Consider the following 18294-nt stretch of genomic DNA (forward strand, 5'->3'; position numbering starts at 1 on the left):
ATTCCTTTCCTTGTTTGGGGTGAAGTGACCCGGGCTGTTTGTAGAAGAAGGGCTGAGTTGACCAACATTCCTGTGAGCTAGAGGGCAGGATGTCCCAGATTTGATGGAATGGCACTTTACAGACTCATTTTCCAAAAGGAAGAAAAAAAGGTTTTTTTTGAAAAAGGGAGGGAGGGAACTTAGTGTGTTTGAATTTGGTTTTTGCTTATTTTTCCAGAGAAATGAAGGTTTCCATGTCAAAGTAAGGGTTTCATTTAAAGAAAGTAAAGGGAGAGGGGAGGAGTGGGTTGGTGGTTTCCAATTGACATGGAGGAGGAGGAGGAGGAGGAGGAGGAGGAGAGGGAGGAGGAGGAGGAGGAGGAGAAGGAGGAGGAGGAGGAGGAGGAAGAGGAGGAAGAAGATGGTAGATTAGCTCCTTATGATGTTGGCCATTGGGAGACTTGTTTTTCCCAAGCATGGGAAGAGCAGGGATGGAAGTTGGGTTAAGAATTATTATGAAAAGGGAAGAGGAAGAACAAGAGGAAGGGGAGAGGGGAGGGGAAGCGAGGAGGGGAGAGGGAAGAATGGCTTTGGTTTTCAAAGAGTGGATGGGGAGGGGAATCGGAAGCAGGGCCACCTGAGGGGAAGAGGAGAGTTAGGAGATGAGGAGAAGGGTTTGTTTATGTTTTAGAAATGGGAAAAAGAAAAGCATTAGGTGAGGGGGCAGAGTTGACTGGTTGGTTTGTCTGGAGGGAGAGAAGTAGGATGTTGGAGGGATATGGGAAAATTTCATCGCTTGATTCCGTAATTGTATCGGTTTATTTTAATAAGACTTGAACAAAGGAAAGGGAAACAAAAGAGAGACGGGAGAGAAAAAGAAGGGGGGAGAGAGACAGAGACAGACAGAGAGATAGAGAGACAGAGACAGAGAGATAGAAAAAGAGAGAGAGAGAGAGAGAGAGAGAGAGAGAGAGAGAGAGAGAGAGAGAGAAGGAGGGAGCAAAGTCTTTTTTTCTTATTATGACATACACCACTCAGACACATAGAAAGATGAAATGGGGGAGCCTTCATCTAAAGGTGTATGTCAAGATTACAGAATAACGGGAAAGAAATCTCTAGCAGGAAAAAACTTAAGCCAAAGTGTGCTAACTGCAGAAGGGTTAACACCGGTAACATACTGTGGCAGACGATTAAAAAAACCGAGGTTGACTTTAAATTAACCCTTTCCAGTCCGTACGCCACGAAGCAGGGACCAACCTAGGGGGGGAAGAGTTCACCCAGCGGGAGCGGCCCTCGCAAATTAAAAGGGGGGGCGGGGGCGGGGCGCGGGGACGGGCGGGGGAGGGGCGCGGGGAGGGGGGCCGGGGGCGGGGGCCCCGATCCGTCCGCCGCGCTTCAGGTCAGCGCCGCCACGAAAGTCCCGAATCTGTTGGAGATGTCCGAGTGCAGGGATCTCCACGTGGGCACCGAGGTCCTGCCCTTCGCCTCGCCCACGTCGTCCGTGCAGTGGACGGAGAGGCACTGCAGATGGCTGCCGGTCTGCGCCGCCGCCGACGTCTTGTTCGGGGGGAGCTCGTGGCCTGCAAAGGGTTAACGAGACCGGTTACTCCAGACCTCGGCTCGGGAAACCGGGGCCGCGCGCCGGGGGGGGGGGGGGGTGGTCCCAGACTGGTGGGGACGTGGAGGGAGACTGCAGCGTTCTGGCTTTCTCCCCAGCCCCGTGTCTCCTCCCCTTCTCCGTTTCTGTCTGTCTGTCTGTCTCTCTTCCCCTTCCTATCTTTCTGTCTCTTTTTCTCTTCCTCCCTTTTCCTCCTCCTCTTCCTTCTCTATTTCTGTCTCTCTCTCTCTCTCCCTATTTCTCCTTCCTTCCTCCTTCCCTCTCTCTCTTTCTCCTTTCCTTTTCTCCATCTCTTCTCCCCCTCCACAATACAGACATCCCCACCTATTAGGCATTATCTAGCGATAGCTCTAGTTTTATATAGACACACATATATGGATGCATTTACAGATTTATAAATACACTGTTGAATATGCATTGGTTGTTCTATCATAACTGACTCCTCGTGACCTCATTTAAGTTTTAGTTTTAGTTGTTTTGCAGATACTAGGATGGTTTTTGCCATTTCCTTCTCCAGCTCATTTTACAGATGAGGAAACTGAGGTAAATGGGTTTAAGTGACTTGCCCAGGGTCACACACCCAGCAAGTGTCTAAAACCAAAACTGAACTCATAAAGATGAGCTTTCCTGACTCTGGGCCACATACACATGTATTCTTAAGAAATGGACCAAAAAAATGACTCTTTTTATACAGCAAATTAACATACATATACAATATATATGTATTTAACTTATACTTTAACATATTTAACATGTATTGGTCAATCTGCCATCTAGGGGAGGGGGTGGGGGGAAGGAGGGGAAAAGTTGGAACAAAAGGATTTGCAATTGTCTATGCTGAAAATTACCCATGCACATAACTTGTAAATAAAAAGCTATATAATAATAATCAAAAAAGAAATGGACAAAAAAGAAGTGAGATATTCACTCAATTCATCAACCACCACGTTTAAGTACCTGCTATGTGTCCCTCATTCTGTCGGATACAAAGCTGGATACAGAAACAGAGCAATTGCCCCCCTCAGGGAGCTTACATCCCAAAGGCTTTGAGGGTCATACTCCTTTCCCAACTCCCTTTGCTCGGAGCGGGCCCATAGCCCAACCAGTCTCTGTCTCTGTACATCCTGCCCAACCTTCCAGCCCTCACTCAGCTCCAGAAGGTCCTCCTGCGGCCCACCATCATCCCGGTACCTCAGTCCCTGGCACTTCCTAGGCACTTAATCAGTTCTGATTGGTTAATTAATCTGTGCCATTGCCCCCAATCTGCCTAGATTATCCACCAAATGCTTTGCAAACACAAACTATATAAAGTTCGGTACTCGGGAGCTCTGTGACCCCGGGCAGGTCCCATGAAGCCCTTGTAGGCCTCCACTTTCCGTCCTGTAATATGAGGCTAACATTCAGTGAAACGGAGAGATTTCTTTGAGACCATTGCTCAAGCTTCACGGGCCTTCTAACTTAGCCGGAAACCCCTTGAAAACAGGACTGCTTTCCTGTTCCCCATAAATCCTAACACAGTGTGGGGCGCACGAGAACTGAGTTTCACCAAGAATTCTGATTTTTCTCACCCATTATTGAGTGTCTTTCATTAAACAAACAGTTAGTGATTGTTGAATGAATGAATAAGCCCAGACACTGAACAGGCTGAAGAAGGAGATTTTAATCTTGGCTGTGAGTATACTGAGCTGTGGAGAGTGGGAAATGGATTCCCTTTTCTGAGCCGATGTTTCCCTATTAGAAAACAGAGAGAGAGAGAGAGAGAGAGAGAGAGAGAGAGAGAGAGAGAGAGACAGACTCAATGGTCTCTCAGTCCCATTCCAGGATATTTCATTGGCCATATTGAACAGTTCTCTCTAGCTCTAACACCTCCTGACTCTATGATCCTAAGCCTCATCCACTGATTGTGTTGGAGTCAACTATGTGACCCCTGAACCAGACTTTTTCCAGACTGAATCATGAGGGAACCTCAGGAGTCATTCAGATGAGAACATCTCCAAAAATTAGTCATCCAGCTTCTGCTGGAATACATCCCGGGAGTCCTCCACCTCCCAAGAAGGCCCGTCCCACCCTGGGATAGCTCCACTTCTTAAATGGAAGAAAAAGTTGTCTCTTTTCAACTCCTACCCAAGACTCCTCCTTCCTTACTCTGAGGTCAAGTAGAATAGATTTCATTCTCAAGTTGTCTGGACTGGAGTGGGGAGCCCTGAGAAAGATAGACTTCCTCCCCCGCCATCTGCCTGGAGTCTGCAGCAAGGCAGGGGCAGAGCCCAGGACAGAAGGAGTCATGGTACAAAGATGAGAAGGTTTGGCAACGGGTTGGACTGCGGGCTTAGTGGGAGAGGGAAGTCAAGGAGAGCACGGATGGCTTGCGCTTGAGTCCCCTCAGAAATAATAGAGCTATTTGGAGGGCGTGGGGTTGGAAAGAGGAAGAGAATGAATTCTCTCCACCTCTCTCTTTTCCTCCTCTGGGAAATTGGGATAATAATGCTTACACCATCTCCCTCACCAGGATTCTTGGGACACATTATTCTTTCTTCACCAATCACTCAAAAAAAGCAATTATTAAGCACCTACTGTATGCCAGGTATCAGGTTAAGCACTGGGGACACAAACACAAAAAGCTTACATTCGGAGGGGACACCACCTTCTGGCCAAGCTGACCTCACGTCCCATTTCCTCTCCCGACTCTGAACTTTCACATAGGGTGCTCCCTAAACCTCAGATGTGCTTCCCATCCACCATGTGGAACCCCTGCAAGGATCTGCTCAAGAGAGCTTTCTTGACTCTCCCAGTTATCGTTCCTTTTCACACACACACACATGCACACACACACACACACACACACACACACACACACACACACACTTACTTTGTGCTTATTTCATGTCTATTCTTAGTTAAGGAGGCCACAGGAAGCCGGAAGCCATCATCACCATCATCACCATCAAAGGCCGGCCTCCAATACGTACCAGCCCTGGGACCCCCAGACCTCCCAGCAGCTCAAACGACTCTCTTAGACTGGAAGGGACAGAGAAGCTGCCCACCGGCATTGGAAGAGGGACTTTCCCCTTCTGGGAGGGCTGTATAGGAGGGGTGCTGGAGCCAGCTTGACCCCAGTCCTCTCTCCCCCATCACTCCCCAAGCCCCCATGTTCCTTCTGACTGAGAGAGCTGTGGCCCCGGTCACTGAGCTAGGACAGGTTAAACAGCCTACATGGATCGGAGGTGAGCCTCAAACCCGGGACTTGCTAACGCCCCAGCAGACCCGGCAAGTTGTATTGATGTAAAAATGCTTTGCTGATTTCAAATGGATTCAGTGACGGGCAAGCCTTGAAACACTCCCAGAATGCACTAGAAACACCCGCGGCCCCTCCCTATCCTCTTCTCACCAGGAAGAGAGGGGGTCACCCACCCACTGACCCCACCCCCAGACCAGGAGTTCCCCTTTTCCACCCCACGGGGGTGACTCAGGGGTGCTGGTTGGGGTAGGGCAGCCTCCTGGGCCATAGGGAGCTCCAGGGACAGGCTTGGCAGCTTGGGGCTGATGTCAGCCCCCGGAGCCCTCCACCCACCTCCTGAACCCAATCCTCAGTTGTTGGGGGAGGGGAGCACGGCTCCTCTCGGGCTCCTCGTCAAAAAAGGAGATGGCCGGGGAGAACCGACAGTTCCTTGGGCCCTTCCAGCTACAGGTCTCTGATCCATGGGAAGGAGCTTAGGCAGAGTGTGAATAGTGGCGGGGACCTTAGAACTGGACCCCTAGTGTGGAAGGGCCTTAGAACAGGGGACGTCAGAGCTGGGAGGGATCTTAAAGATCCGAGCTCTTCATTTCATAGCAGACAAAACTCAGGCCGCAGATGGAAGAACCACTGCCCCACTCCCTCCACAGCCAACTTCTTCCTAAGGGGAACAGACCAACTCAGTCACTGGCGAGCTCCCAGCCCCAAAGGGATGGAAAGAGGAGGAGGGGAGGTCACCTTGTTTCTGGATGACATCGCCTTGTTTCAGGGCGATGTCACCTTGTTTTAGGATGGTGTCACCTTGTTTCCAGGTGACGTCACCTTGTTCCAGGATGACATCCAGATTGGAGATTCATGAAGCAGGCAGGGAGTGGAGGACTAAAGGTCCTCAGAACTCCTACCAGCTCCAAGTTTCCAGGATTCAGCGTCTCCACCAGGGGGTGAGAAAGGAATAAAAGGGGTGTGTGGGATGTGGGGGTCACCGACCTCGGGCGGTTCCAGTTTCCCAAGAGCTCTGGGGAAATTCCCAGCTGCCTAATCAGCTTGGGAGTAAGGCAAGGCCTTCCCTGGATATCCCGGGGGTGTCCGCACCTGCTGGGAGCCCACTCCCACATGGGAGGCCCTTGAGCCCAGAGCCAGGATCATTTCAGCTCCGTTGCATCCCTGGGCCCTGTGCTGCCCGCGCCAAGCCAAGCAGTGTCCGTCCCTCCTGCCCGGGCCGGGATGGTCCCTCCCAGGGCCCCTCCCATGTCCTCCCCCAAGCTGGCCTTCTCACAGAATGGCAGGGAGGGAATGATAGAACAAACCCATCTCGACTTCTGGGAAACTCTGGAAAAACAGAGTTGTCTCCATGTAGGAAGCAGAGGTATGGGAGCCCGGGGGGAAATCAGGCCCAAAACCACGAGATTTGTGGTTGGACACAGAGCATTGCTGTGGGCTGAGAATGGCCCCCTCACACGGGAAGGGAGGCTCAAGGGAGCTTACGGAAAGGTCACTGAGCCTGAGGCAGTTGGAAGGGCTCCCTCCGGCGCCTCCCAGCCCAACATTCCTTCCCTGGACCTTCAAGTGTCAAATGTCAGAGCTCAGAAGGAGCCTCGGAGCGGAGAAAGCCAGAGGTCCAAGTGGCCTGAGAAGGTCCGGGGGCAGAGGCCGTGTTTCACTACTGGGGAAACCGAGTCCCTGACCCGGGAACAGTTGGCCCGCGTGCTGGCGGAGCCCTTGCCTCCCAGGGCCCTTTTTTCCATTTCCCTGCCCGGGCCGCTGCCAAGGGAACACTATTCATTTCAGAGACTGGGTCAGGTTACTGAGGAGAAGGGCTGGGGTGGGTATCACCTTTCCCGAGCATGACATTTCTCAGTGGAGGGAGACGTCTGTTCAGTCCTGCAGGCAAAGGGGAAAGATTTCAGGCAGAGAGGTCTCCGGAGTCCCCTGGGAAGGATACCAGGAACAGCCACCGCCAAAGTCAACAAACACACATTATGCACCTACTGTATAGATCCAAAGGCCTTCCCTCTGAGATGACCTTGAATTTATCCCGTATTTCTCTTATCTGTTCCTAGTTATTTGCACGGCATCTCCCCCAATATGAGTTTCTCCAGAGCAAAAACGATTACTGCCTTGCTTTATACAATACTTATACAGTAAGTGCTTAATAAATGTTTACTGACCGACTACAAAGATCAAGATCATAAAGTTTGGAGGTGGAAATGTGGAAAATGAAGTCTCCATCAAGGGCGAGTGACTTGTCCAAGCTCATAAGATAATAAATAACAGAACTAATTTTTGACTCCAGATTCTCTGGTTCTAAAAAGAATAATTTCTAGACAGTGAATGTAAATCACATCCTGAGTTCACTTTTTTTTTCCTTTTTCTTCTTGTGGTTTTTCCCTTTTGTTCTGATTTTTCTCTAACATGATTCATAAAGAAAAGTGTATTTAAAAAATTAATGTACGTGTATAACCAGAAAAATATAAAACAATTTAAAAAACAAATAAAAAAGGAATTATTTCTATAGTGCTTTAAAGTTTGCAAGGCATTTTTTACAAATACGATTTTATCCTCACAACAATACTGGGAGGTAAATGGTGTCATTATCCTTACTTTAAAGATGAGGAAACTGAGGCAAATGATTTTCCCAGTATCCCAGTGGTCCCTACCCTCATGGAGGCCCATTCCAGGAGGCTACAGGGTAATGCACACAGCGGTATCACGGATGCAGAACCAACTCCTGGCTGTCTAGTCCCGACCTGAATTGTGGGGATAGTAGGATGCTAGACCAGCCCCTCGAGGTTTCTGAGCCATTCTCTAGAAACAGGAGTTACAGACTGACTGACCCTCTGCATTATGGGAGGGAATTTCAACACGGAGAGTTCTCCCACAAAGATGGAATCGTGGTTCCAGATCAAGAAAATAAAATAAAACACAGAACCCCAAACTAGGTGGAACCTCAGGACCCTGTCTGTGCCAGACTAAGAATCCCATCTCAGGGGGCAGGTGGACCCCTGTCTGAGGATGAGGGCATGTCTCTTTCCCAAACAATCCGTCCATTCTACTTTGGGAAAGCTGATGTATGAGAGTCTGGCCAAAGGTCATCACTGAGAAGTGACTCAGGAAGAGTCTCCAGCAAGAGGGGGCATTGGGATGGGATCTGGAAGTAAGGCACTAGGGAGGGGGCTTCTGGGAAGAGGGGCATTAGGATAGTCTTTGGAAGGAGCACTGAGTGCTACAGAGGTGGACTAGGTTCCAGCCAAGAACCCACTCATCCTCTGATCCTAGGGAGCCAAACCCTCCTGACCTAGCCTGTGATAGAGTTCAGCCTGGCCCAGCCCCATCTCTCTCTCTGTCCCCTCTCTCTCTCTCTCTCTCTCTCTCTCTCTCTGTCTCTGTTTCTCTCTTTCTCTACGTCTCTCTCTCTCTCTCTTTCTCCTCCTCTCTCTCTCTCCCCTCTCACAAAGAAAGTCTTCATTCAAAAGGCCAGGACACTTGAGCCCGTTTGCTGTTCCAGCTGAAATTGGACACCGAGTTCAAGGCGATGAAATAATAATATTTGTGTATATGAATATCTACATCCATTCTGCAGATCTGACATGTGGGAAGAGGATTTGCCGTCCTGGGCTCTGAGCTAAAGAGTCTCTTCTCTGGAGCCCTCAGTTTCCTTTTCTGTAAAATGGCTGGGGTAGGGGAAGGGAGAAGGAAAGGATTGGTAACTGGGACTGCGTGAGCTCCGGGTCCCTTCTGGCAATGGCTTCATCACCCTACGAGTCCCTCTAACTCCAGATCCTAAGATCCGAGATGCAGAGTCCGAGACACACGGCCCAGACCCTTCCATGAGAACCCCTCCGAGGTGGGTCTCAGTTTCCTTTTCTGGAAAATGAGGCAGACAGAGGCCCAGAGGCCTCTGGGAGTCCCCTGCAACCCTCAGGCCTCTGCCTCTCTATTTGGAAGACTCGGTAATGCTTGGGTATGTGATGGCTTGGAAGCCGCCCTTTGGAACTTCTCATCTCATTTAATCCCCACCACGCCCTGATGTGCTGAAAGAAGGCTGAGAGAGAAGACCAAAAAAACCTCCAGGTCTAAAGCCAGGCTATACGTGACCTTTCCCCAGCTTCATTTTAAAACGGGGATAATAATGGCCAAGCCAGGCACTGGTGGCGGGGAAAGGGTCAGGCTTGGAGTCGAGGAGACGTCTTCCTGAGTCGGAAGGTAGCCTCAGATACTTACTGGCTGTGTGATCCTGGGCAAGTCCCTTTACCCTGTGTGCCTCGGTTTCCCCATCTGTAAAATGAGCTGGAGAAGGTCAGATATGACTGACCAACAGGGACATATGAAAGCATCTGCTCTGCACTAGGAGCACCGTGTTAGGGGTCACAGAGCCCAAAGCTACCGAGACACCGTTGCCAGAAGGCAACTCACAGGCCGTCCAATCAACTCCTTTTTCCAGATGAAGAAACTCAGGTCTAGTCCCTTGGGCAAGGTTTGAGCCAACTCAGTCTCTGCCCTCAAGGAAAGAAGAGGGAAGGGAAGGGAATAAGGATCTATACCACTGACAGCCCTGCAAAGCAGGTGCTCTTATTATCTCCATTTTATAGTTAGGAAAACTGAGGCAAACAGGTTAAGTGCATTCCCGAAGGTCACACAGCCAGTAAGTGTCTGAGGCTGGATCTGAACTTGATTCTCCTTTGACTATGTTATAAAGTGCTGCCTCAAGTTGCTACGTTCTAGTAGACAGACAGAGGGAGAATTGAACTGACTCCTCAATTTCATATTTCTCCAGCATATTATGATTCACAGCTTGGTTTTCTCCTGACCGGGCCTTGCACATAGTAGGTCTCCAAATGAATGAATGGATGGAGAGATGGATGGACGGATGGGTGAGTGGATGGATAGAGGGATGGATGAATAGATGGATGGATGGATGATGCTTAGATAGATGGATGGAAGAACTAGGGCACTTGCCGAGAGACCAATCTGGACCCCATGTAAAGAAAGATGATCCTATTGTTTAGACTTACTCAAAAGATGAGTGGTGACTGCCTTCAGGACTGGCATTAGTGTGCGTTATCTTGTTGGCTCCTCATCATAGCCCTTTAGGATAGCTTAATATTCCTGCTTTATAGACAAGGGGAATTTTATTCCCATTTTACAGATAAGGAAACTGAGGCTCAGAGAGATGTAACCAACTTGCTCAGTTAAACACTGAGTGAAGATTAAGGCGAGATTCATACTCCGATGTATGTTCCTAGTTCTTCCCTCTGGAGCCAAGCAGAACAAAGCTAATCCATCTTCCGTGTCACAGGCTGTCAAATACTGGAAGGCCGTTCTCGTGGCCCCCTAGGAGTTCTCTCTGCTTCAAGCTAAACCGCTCCAGTTCCCTCTTACATGCCTTAGTCTCAAGGCCCGTTGGATCCTTTCCATTTTTCTGGCCCATCAGTAGAGGGAACCTGCAGGGTGGAACCCCCCCCCAAACCATGGCAGACTGGGCCTTCACCTGTAACTTCCAACCTCCCTGAGCTGCCTAGAACACCTGGGGGGGCAGAAGCAGATGGCCAGAGCCTGCCCCCGAGTCGGGATCAGAGAGGTCTCCTTGACTCTCTGGATACAATCTTATCATCCTTGCCCAGCCAAAACTGGCTCCCCTGAATGGCCAGAACGCAGGCCCAAAGGACGGCTCCCTCCCTCCCTGCCTCCCCCGGACTCCAAGCCCCGGTGACTCCCTCCCTCCTGGGCAGCCAGGTCTACTTGAGTCATCTCTAGCCCACAAAGAACCTCAGGGTTGGAGGGGGGAAATTACAGGCCAACTTGAAGTATAATCAAGTCATCAACTCTGATCTCCAAAACCCAAGATTGGAAGAAACTTGGACAATTAACGGTGTTTTCCTCGGACAGAGAAATCAAAGGATGTTATGGTTGGCCTCTTAACAGCTCCTTGGGGTGATGGGGATTCAGGGGTGGAAGAGACCCTTCCACAAGAGGCTACACAGGCCAATCCCATTTTTCTACAGATGAGGAAACTGAGAGCCAGAGAGGCCCATGACACGTCCCTGGTTATGAGATGGTAAGCAGCTGATCCAGGATTTGAATCCACATCCACTGTCTCCTCCTCTAGAACCCTCTTCACTACATCTCTAGGATATATATATATATATATATATATATATATAGCACATACACCATATAAGCTTACAATACCATATGGATTCAATTCAGTTGGAGGAGAATTTTTAAAGTCCCTCCCCCCAGAGAGGTACGGCGCTGGGTCCCAGAGACACAGGAACAGAACCCCAGCCCTGTCCTTGGGGAACTTACACTCTCCTACATGTGTATTGTATGGACCAATGAGAATTTTTACATGTAGTCTTCCCCATTAGACTATCAGCAACTTGAGGACAGGAATTGTCTTTAATTTTGTACTGCTAACACTTTATACAGTGCCTAGTATACAGTAGGGGATTAATACATGTTCATTGATTTTCCCATAGACTGTATCTAGGCAATCCCTAAATTGCAAATAGAACCTAAGTCAGTGATTTGAAATTCAGGATAAATTTCCTCCCAGAGATTGCTTTGTAAAATGGACCTTGACCACTGGATCAGCCCAACGTCTACCTCCCTGTGTTCTAACCTTTTGGCAAAATTTAAATTATCTACTACAGCCTCAGTTTCCCCATCTGTAAAATAAGACGCCAATAAGAGTTTCTCCAACTCTGTAACTTCCCTAGTCAATACGCCTCAAGTTTCCAGTCCAACCAGCGTTCCTCAACCCATCTGAAGTTTCACCTTGACGACCAATTGACATGTGGCAGTTCCTCCATGGGCCGCCATATCTCTCTAGCAAACGAATAAATCACCCCTCTACGTCCAATCGGAAAACCACAACTCCCTGGGCAATGAGTAAATCACTCTCCGTCCAATGATAAACTCCACCTCCCCGGCCAAGACTCTGTACTTCCTCAGCTAATCGGTGAGCCACATCTCGAGTCCATTAAAAAAAAAACCCTCTCCAGCCAATCAGTAAACCACATCTGTCTAGCCAATAAACCCCCCCCCCCCCTCCATCCGATCTCCAGCCAATCATAAGCCAGAGCTTATGGCCAGGTAAAGTCCGTTTTCCCTTAGGATAAACCCCATCTCCCGGACAATAATCTACACTTGAGCCAATTAGAGTCTCTGGACAATGGACCAACCGTTCCTCCCGAATCCATCAGTGAATGGTGTCTCTCTGGGCAGGGAACAAGCTACAAACGCCGACTAATTTGTCCGCCAATGAATAAACTTTATTTCTCCAGCCAATGACTGAAGCGCGACGCTTCTGCCCTCTTCTCAGACAATTGCCATCCCTCTGCACTGGGGACGCTGGCAGCCCCCACCCCGGTACCCCATCAGGTGTCCGCTACCTAAGTAACTATTTTCGTTCTCACTCTTTCTGATGATCAAGGACTCGGGCAAAGCCCGCTCCAGGGAACAGATAATGGACTGGGATGCTCCCCAAAAGCTGACAAAGAAATCTTATTTTATCCCGTTAAACTTAAACTGGGGAGTGTCCCCAGCTCTCGCTCCAGAGCCCTTCGGCTGTGCGTCCTCCAGCACTAGCAGAACCCGTCTGGGGCCAGTGGATTTGGGTCAGTCCAGAACCATTCCAATATGGCCCAGTTGTCAACGGGCCGCCTGGGGATCGTGAAGGCAGGGCGGCCTGGCCATTGTCAGGGCCCCGAGATTTTCCTGGGAGCCGGAGGGAGGCTTGCCTCCTGAGGAGCTGACACAGTCCCCTCCTCCTGGCCCGTGCCAGGCAGCCAGATGTCGAGAAGGAGCAGGGCTTGGCCCGGGCGGATGATGTCTCATTGACTGGGGCAGCTGCCAGCCTCCGAGCCCTGTCATTAGCACCTGATAACACAGCAATCATGGGTTCCCTGCTGTCCCACTTCCAAGCGCTTTTCAAAGCCGGGCTTTGGAGTGTTCTGATCATCTACGGGGGCCTTCCTTGTGGGCAGCCAAGAGGCAAGAAGATCTCAGAGAGGGAACGGGCAGGGTCAGAACCTTCTGTCCCAGGCTTCAGAGGGTCTTCTTTCTACGTGCCCCTGGGGCCTCTGGGGCCATCCTGGGCAGAGCAGAGAAGTTTGTGTCTGACATCCTCGTCTCCCCCTCCTAACTGAAGGCTTCCTCCTCTTAGCGCTTGGCCTGTGCCTAATTCTCCTAGAGACCCATCTCACCTCCAAGGTGCCATCACCCCCCAAGGGCAGGTTTAAGGTTAAGATCATCCCTGCTCCGAGGTCCAGGTCGGCCACCACCTCTCTCTGCGATCTCTGGCCAATCATTTTTTCTTGTTGATTGTGAGACATGGATAAGATTCTTTCCAACATCCCTCTCAACTGTCATTTCATTCTCTAGCTCCCTCCCAGCCCTGACATCCCCTGTTCTAAGCTCCCTCCCAGCCCTGACAGCCCATTCTAAGCTCCCTCCCAGCCCTGACAGCCCCTGTTCTAAGCTCCCTCCCAGTCTGCATCCCCCTTTAAGCTCCTCCAGCCCGGCCCCTGCTAAGCTCCCTCCAGTCCCTCATCCCCTTTCAAGCTCCCTCCCAGTCCCTGCATCCCTGTTCGCTCTCCCAACCCATGGCCCCTGTTCTAAGCTCCCTCCACTCTGAACCCTGTTCTAGCCCTTCCCACCCTGACATCCCTTTCAAGCTCCCTCCACCCTGACATCCCTTTCGCTCCTCCAGCCCTGCAGCCCATTTGCTCCTCCAGCCCTGACCCCCTGTTCCCAGCTCCCCACCCCACAGCCCCCTTTCTAAGCTCCCTCCACCCTGACATCCCCTGCTAAGCTCCCTCCAGCCCTGACAGCCCTTCCCCCCCAGCCCTGACGCCCTGTTCGCTCCCTCCAGCCCTACATCCCCTGAAACTCCCTCCAACCCTGACATCCCCTTTCTCTCCCCCCACCCTGACAGCCCATTCTAAGCTCCCTCCCCCCGCATCCCCTGTTCTAATCTCCCTCCCACCCTACATCCCCTTTCTAAGCTCCCTCCCAGTCCCACATCCCTTTCTAAGCTCTCCCAACCCTATGCCCCTTTCTAAGCCCCTCCCACCCTTTCCCTTTCTAAAGCCCTTCCCAGCTTTGACATTCCCTGTTCTAAAGCCCTTCCCAGCCCTGACATGCCTATTCTAAGCTCCCTCCCAGTTCTGACATCCCCTGTTCTAAGCTCCCTGATAAGTCTAACATCCCCTATTTTAAGGCCCCTTCCCAAGCCTGACATGAGGCTCCTTCCCAGCTCTGACATTCTGTTCTAAGGCCCTGTTCTAAATTTTAATGGTACCAGCTCTTGATAATCCTATATTCCATGTTTCCTCCTAGAACCAAAAGTTCTCGGATGGCTCCTAACACATAAAAGCTTTCAGGACCCAAGCAAGAATTTCCTGTTAGAATCTCGAATATCGAGGTCATGGAAGGCCTATTTTTGAAGATGGAGTCATCTCCCAAGCCCTTCCACGTCTCCTCCATCTCTACATCAGGCCAGTAACCTCCTCCATACAGCTCCTAACCTCTGATTCCGGGGAAAGGGTCTACACATGAGAGCAGAACCTGAGCTACAAAGGATCTCAAGACCCCGACTTGTCGGAGGAAGCTCCCTGGTCAGTCTTGTTCGATGATCCCCATTGCCAGAGGAAGCAGATGAGGTTCTTACAGCCTTACTGGCGATGAGATGGGAGCACCTAAAATCCACTTTTTTCCCCGTGACTTGACACTCTTTTGACGAATAAAACCAAGATGTCTGCTATCATGGAACAGCCTGGACCTCACGCTCGCCCTGTGTGCAACCTGAGCCAAAGCAACTTTCCTCTCGGAACTCAGTTTCCTCATCTGTAAAAAGAGAAGTTGGACTTCCATATCTCTGTGACCCCTTTCAATTCCTGGGACCCACGTCCTCAGCAAACATGGGGAAAAGAATCGTCCAGTTTGGGAACGAGAAGGGGCCCCTAGAAGCCGCCGAGTCTGAGGGAGCCTTGTCCAGACGGCAAGCCTGCTGATTAAAGCTCTAGGCCTTGGGAGGATGATAACAAAATCTCATTTGGGGCCTTTCCCAGTATGGAAGTTGCGGTAACTCCCGCACCTGAGCCGAAATGTATTCATTTTGAGGGTTTTATTGGCAATTGCTCAGCCACTTTCTCGAATACCCCTTTGCATACAATTCGAGTCGGGAACATTTACTGAAGATTTATTTACAAGGGTGGGCAGGCTGGCCATCGATTACGGCGGAGGTCAATGGGCCCGGCCAAGCTGGGACGCGCTAATCACAGATGATGCTTCTCTGTTGGTTCCAGCAGGACCTCTAATGGGCAATACCCGGACGGTCTGGGTTTTAGCGACATGTGTCCCCCCCACGAAACGATGCTCTGTGGGAGACGTCGGTTCTGTGGAGGGATGCTATAAACGGAACGGCAAGGAGATTGATGGCCCGGCAAGTCCACCCCAGTAGGGCTTAAGCACTAGCTCCGACGGTCATTGATCTTTTGATTTATACCTTCAGGCGGCCGGCCAAATATCTCACCCCCTGGTTTCACGACGTTGTGGTTGGACTTGGTTATGTTACACTATCGATGTTACCATAAAATGAAATTGGGCCTTAAAAAAAGCCAGCTTGGGCTTGATCTCAAAATCATAGAGTTAAAGCTGGTGGGATCTCAGATCATACGCTGCATCCCACCCCTTTAACAGATGAGGGAAAGGAAGCTTACAGAGGGGACTTGTCCAAAGCCACACGGAGAATAAGGACAAAGTCAGGATCTGAATCCAGGGCTTCGGGCTCTCACCACTGTACTACACTCCCCTGCTGTCCTCCCCTCTCCAATTAATAATGCTGCTTCGGCTTTTTTTTGCATAACTCGTACTCGTCTCTTATATCACCCCCTCCTTCCTGGAGGATGGAGCTTAGCAAGTCGTCCTTGTTCCAGGAAATGGCTTGCCCTTTTCCCAAAGTGTTCAAAGAAGAGGAGAAGGGGCCACAGTTCATGGAACAGCTACCGGGAGCCCCCTGCCAGTGGCTGCTGGGGATCCCGCCCAGAACAGATCCTGCTGTGAGAGGATGACACAAGGAGACTGAAGGGCAGCTGCTGTTCCCTGATCTCTCTCCTCTTCCCTCTGCCTCCAATTTATCTCATTCCCACTCCGCAACCCCTGTGTCAGCAAAGGCTGCCCCTCAGACACTCTGACCCACAGCTGGGGAGGCTCTGGAGAACTGACCTGGCCCTTGACGTCTCAGAGGGAGAGAGGGGCTAGAACTGGGTTCGGGTCCTGCTTCTTTATCTAACCCTGCCATCGGATCGGACACTCACAGACCTGGAGCTGGACAGGTCACCTCCTGCCCTAGAGAAGCAGCCCGGATCCAGAGGGCGCGAGGGACAGCCAGCAGTCACGGAGCTGGGAAGCAGCAAGGGCAGCAACATTGGCTCCAAGTCCAGTGTCTTGACCAATGGAGGGGAGAATACCAGGGATAGCCCAGAGACCAAGGGAGCAGGCTGGCCCCTCTGAGAGTGAATACCCAGAGGCCGTTTGCTCAATGGGTCACTAAGCGATGTACCAAGAACAGTGCTAAAATAAAGGAACACAGAGCCTGCCCTCGAGAAGCTGACAATCTAGTAGAGGTGGCAAGAAGCAAAGAGATCTACACGTGAGCTGCTGTAGACGTAAAATAGACAAATGGCTGTTAACTGCTGTCCTTCGTTCTCAAAGAGGATCAAAATGGCGTCGTTACATCAGGGTCAGGGGGAGTAGCAGACTGTGGCTGGTCAGACCAGCCCCCAAGTCAAGCACCAAGAGTCTGAAGGGCAGGAAATCAAGAAGAGGAAAGTAAGAGGGAGCTGGAGAAGCCTTTGGTGGGACGTGAAGGAAGTTTGGGAGGCGATCAGGCACCGAACCCGCCCAGGCTGGGGGCAATGGGCACTAGGGGCAGCAGCCGACAGATGACTGACAGTCGTCATGGAAGGGAGAGTCCCGGCCTCGTGTGATATAAAAATGACCGACTCAAACATGTATCCGGAACATACACACAATATATGTGCAAATATACATACATATATGTATATACACAGTCACATACATATATTATACCCCAAGATACTCCAACAGGAATATGGAACTGTCGAAATAGTTATTAAACCACTTTACTTCTGAACCCACACGGCCCCATTACATAAGAGGAGTTAAAAATACAAGCCTAGTTTCAGTTCTGCTTTGGATCACGCCCAGGCCTCCTCTGCCCGGCCCGGAACCGAAGGGTCACTTCTATAGGACTTGCCCATAGGCCGTGGAACCTGTGGGTGTCTGTGCGAGGAAAGTGATAATGGCCCAAAGCTCCGGGACGGATACATCGTGATCTTCTGCCCGGGGAAGTGCTCTGGGGACCCCACTCTGGCTACCGAGGGTTGGGGGGAGAGACTGCCTCAGGCAGAGACCAAGAGCAACCCTCGGGCTTTTAGCTCCACCTCTCGGGGCTCTGCCTTTGTCCTCCCAGAATCCCCCTTTAGGTTGGATCTCTCCCCACCAGAGCCATCATGGCTACCCTGTTCCCTTCATAGTCAGAGGAAAATGATATTTTGATCTTCGGTTACAAAACAGAATTTGGACTCCAGGATGTCTAAGGCCTGTGCTAAGGCCCCTCGGCCCGGACAAGCTCATTCCCGGTCAGAAATTCCATCTCCATTCCCAGCCTTCCAAGACTGAAGGAATATTTGGGTGGGAAGAGATGTTTATTCCGCTTAGGGATCTGCACCTGCCGTGGTCCTGGGCCTGACGACTGATGTTTCTCTCAGAAATCCGCTTCGGCTCCTGCCGTGAGACGGGGAGTCACGGGGCTCCCCAGGCCAGGTGGCCCCTGGTCCCAGAGCGGGGGGGAGGGAATGCGCCGAGCAGAGCGCAGGGGCGGGGGCTCAGACACTAAAAAAAGAAGCCTCAGAAGGCTGGCGGAACAGCCCTCCCCGCTGAGAATAGATGGGGACAGGAGGGAGCGAGACTCCTATCGGCTTACACAAGGGCCCCTGGATACGGCTCCTGCTCACGGAAACTCTGGGTGGCTCAGAAATGGGAGACGGAGCAAGCGAAGGGGGCGGGTGCAGGTGGAAGGCCTCGGGAGGGTCGGCTAAAGGAGGCTGGCTTTTGATGGACTCCATTCCTACCAACCCGGGGACTGGAGAGTCCAATCAGGCATTCAAGATGGTTCTGGGAGAGTGTTTGGAGATGGGAAGGGAACCACTGGACCAAGAGGGGCAATCAAGGTTCTAGCAAGTGTCAGGGCTGAGAGGGGCTCTAGAACAAGGAATGCCAGGGCTGGAAGGGAGCTTAGAACAGGGGATGTCAGGGCTGGGAGGGAGCTTAGAACAGAGAATGTCAGAGCTGGGAGAGAACTTAGAACAGGGGATGTCAGAGCTGAAAGGGAGCTTAGAACAGGGGGTGTCAGGGCTAGGAAAGAACTTAGAAC

The 18294-nt window shown here is 51.1% G+C and overlaps 1 protein-coding gene across 1 annotated transcript in view; it reads right to left on the reverse strand.

Moving 5' to 3' along the window:
* Positions 1-950: 950 nt before the first annotated feature.
* MN1 (MN1 proto-oncogene, transcriptional regulator) overlaps positions 951-18294 on the reverse strand; it is a 58385-nt gene continuing 41041 nt past the window's right edge. The window contains 1 exon segment of the mRNA XM_031948822.1: positions 951-1559. Within this exon segment, the coding sequence (XP_031804682.1) occupies positions 1375-1559 (185 nt within the window). The 3' untranslated portion in view covers positions 951-1374.

This window comes from Sarcophilus harrisii, chromosome 1, assembly GCF_902635505.1.
Source record: "Sarcophilus harrisii chromosome 1, mSarHar1.11, whole genome shotgun sequence".
NCBI lineage: Eukaryota > Metazoa > Chordata > Mammalia > Dasyuromorphia > Dasyuridae > Sarcophilus > Sarcophilus harrisii.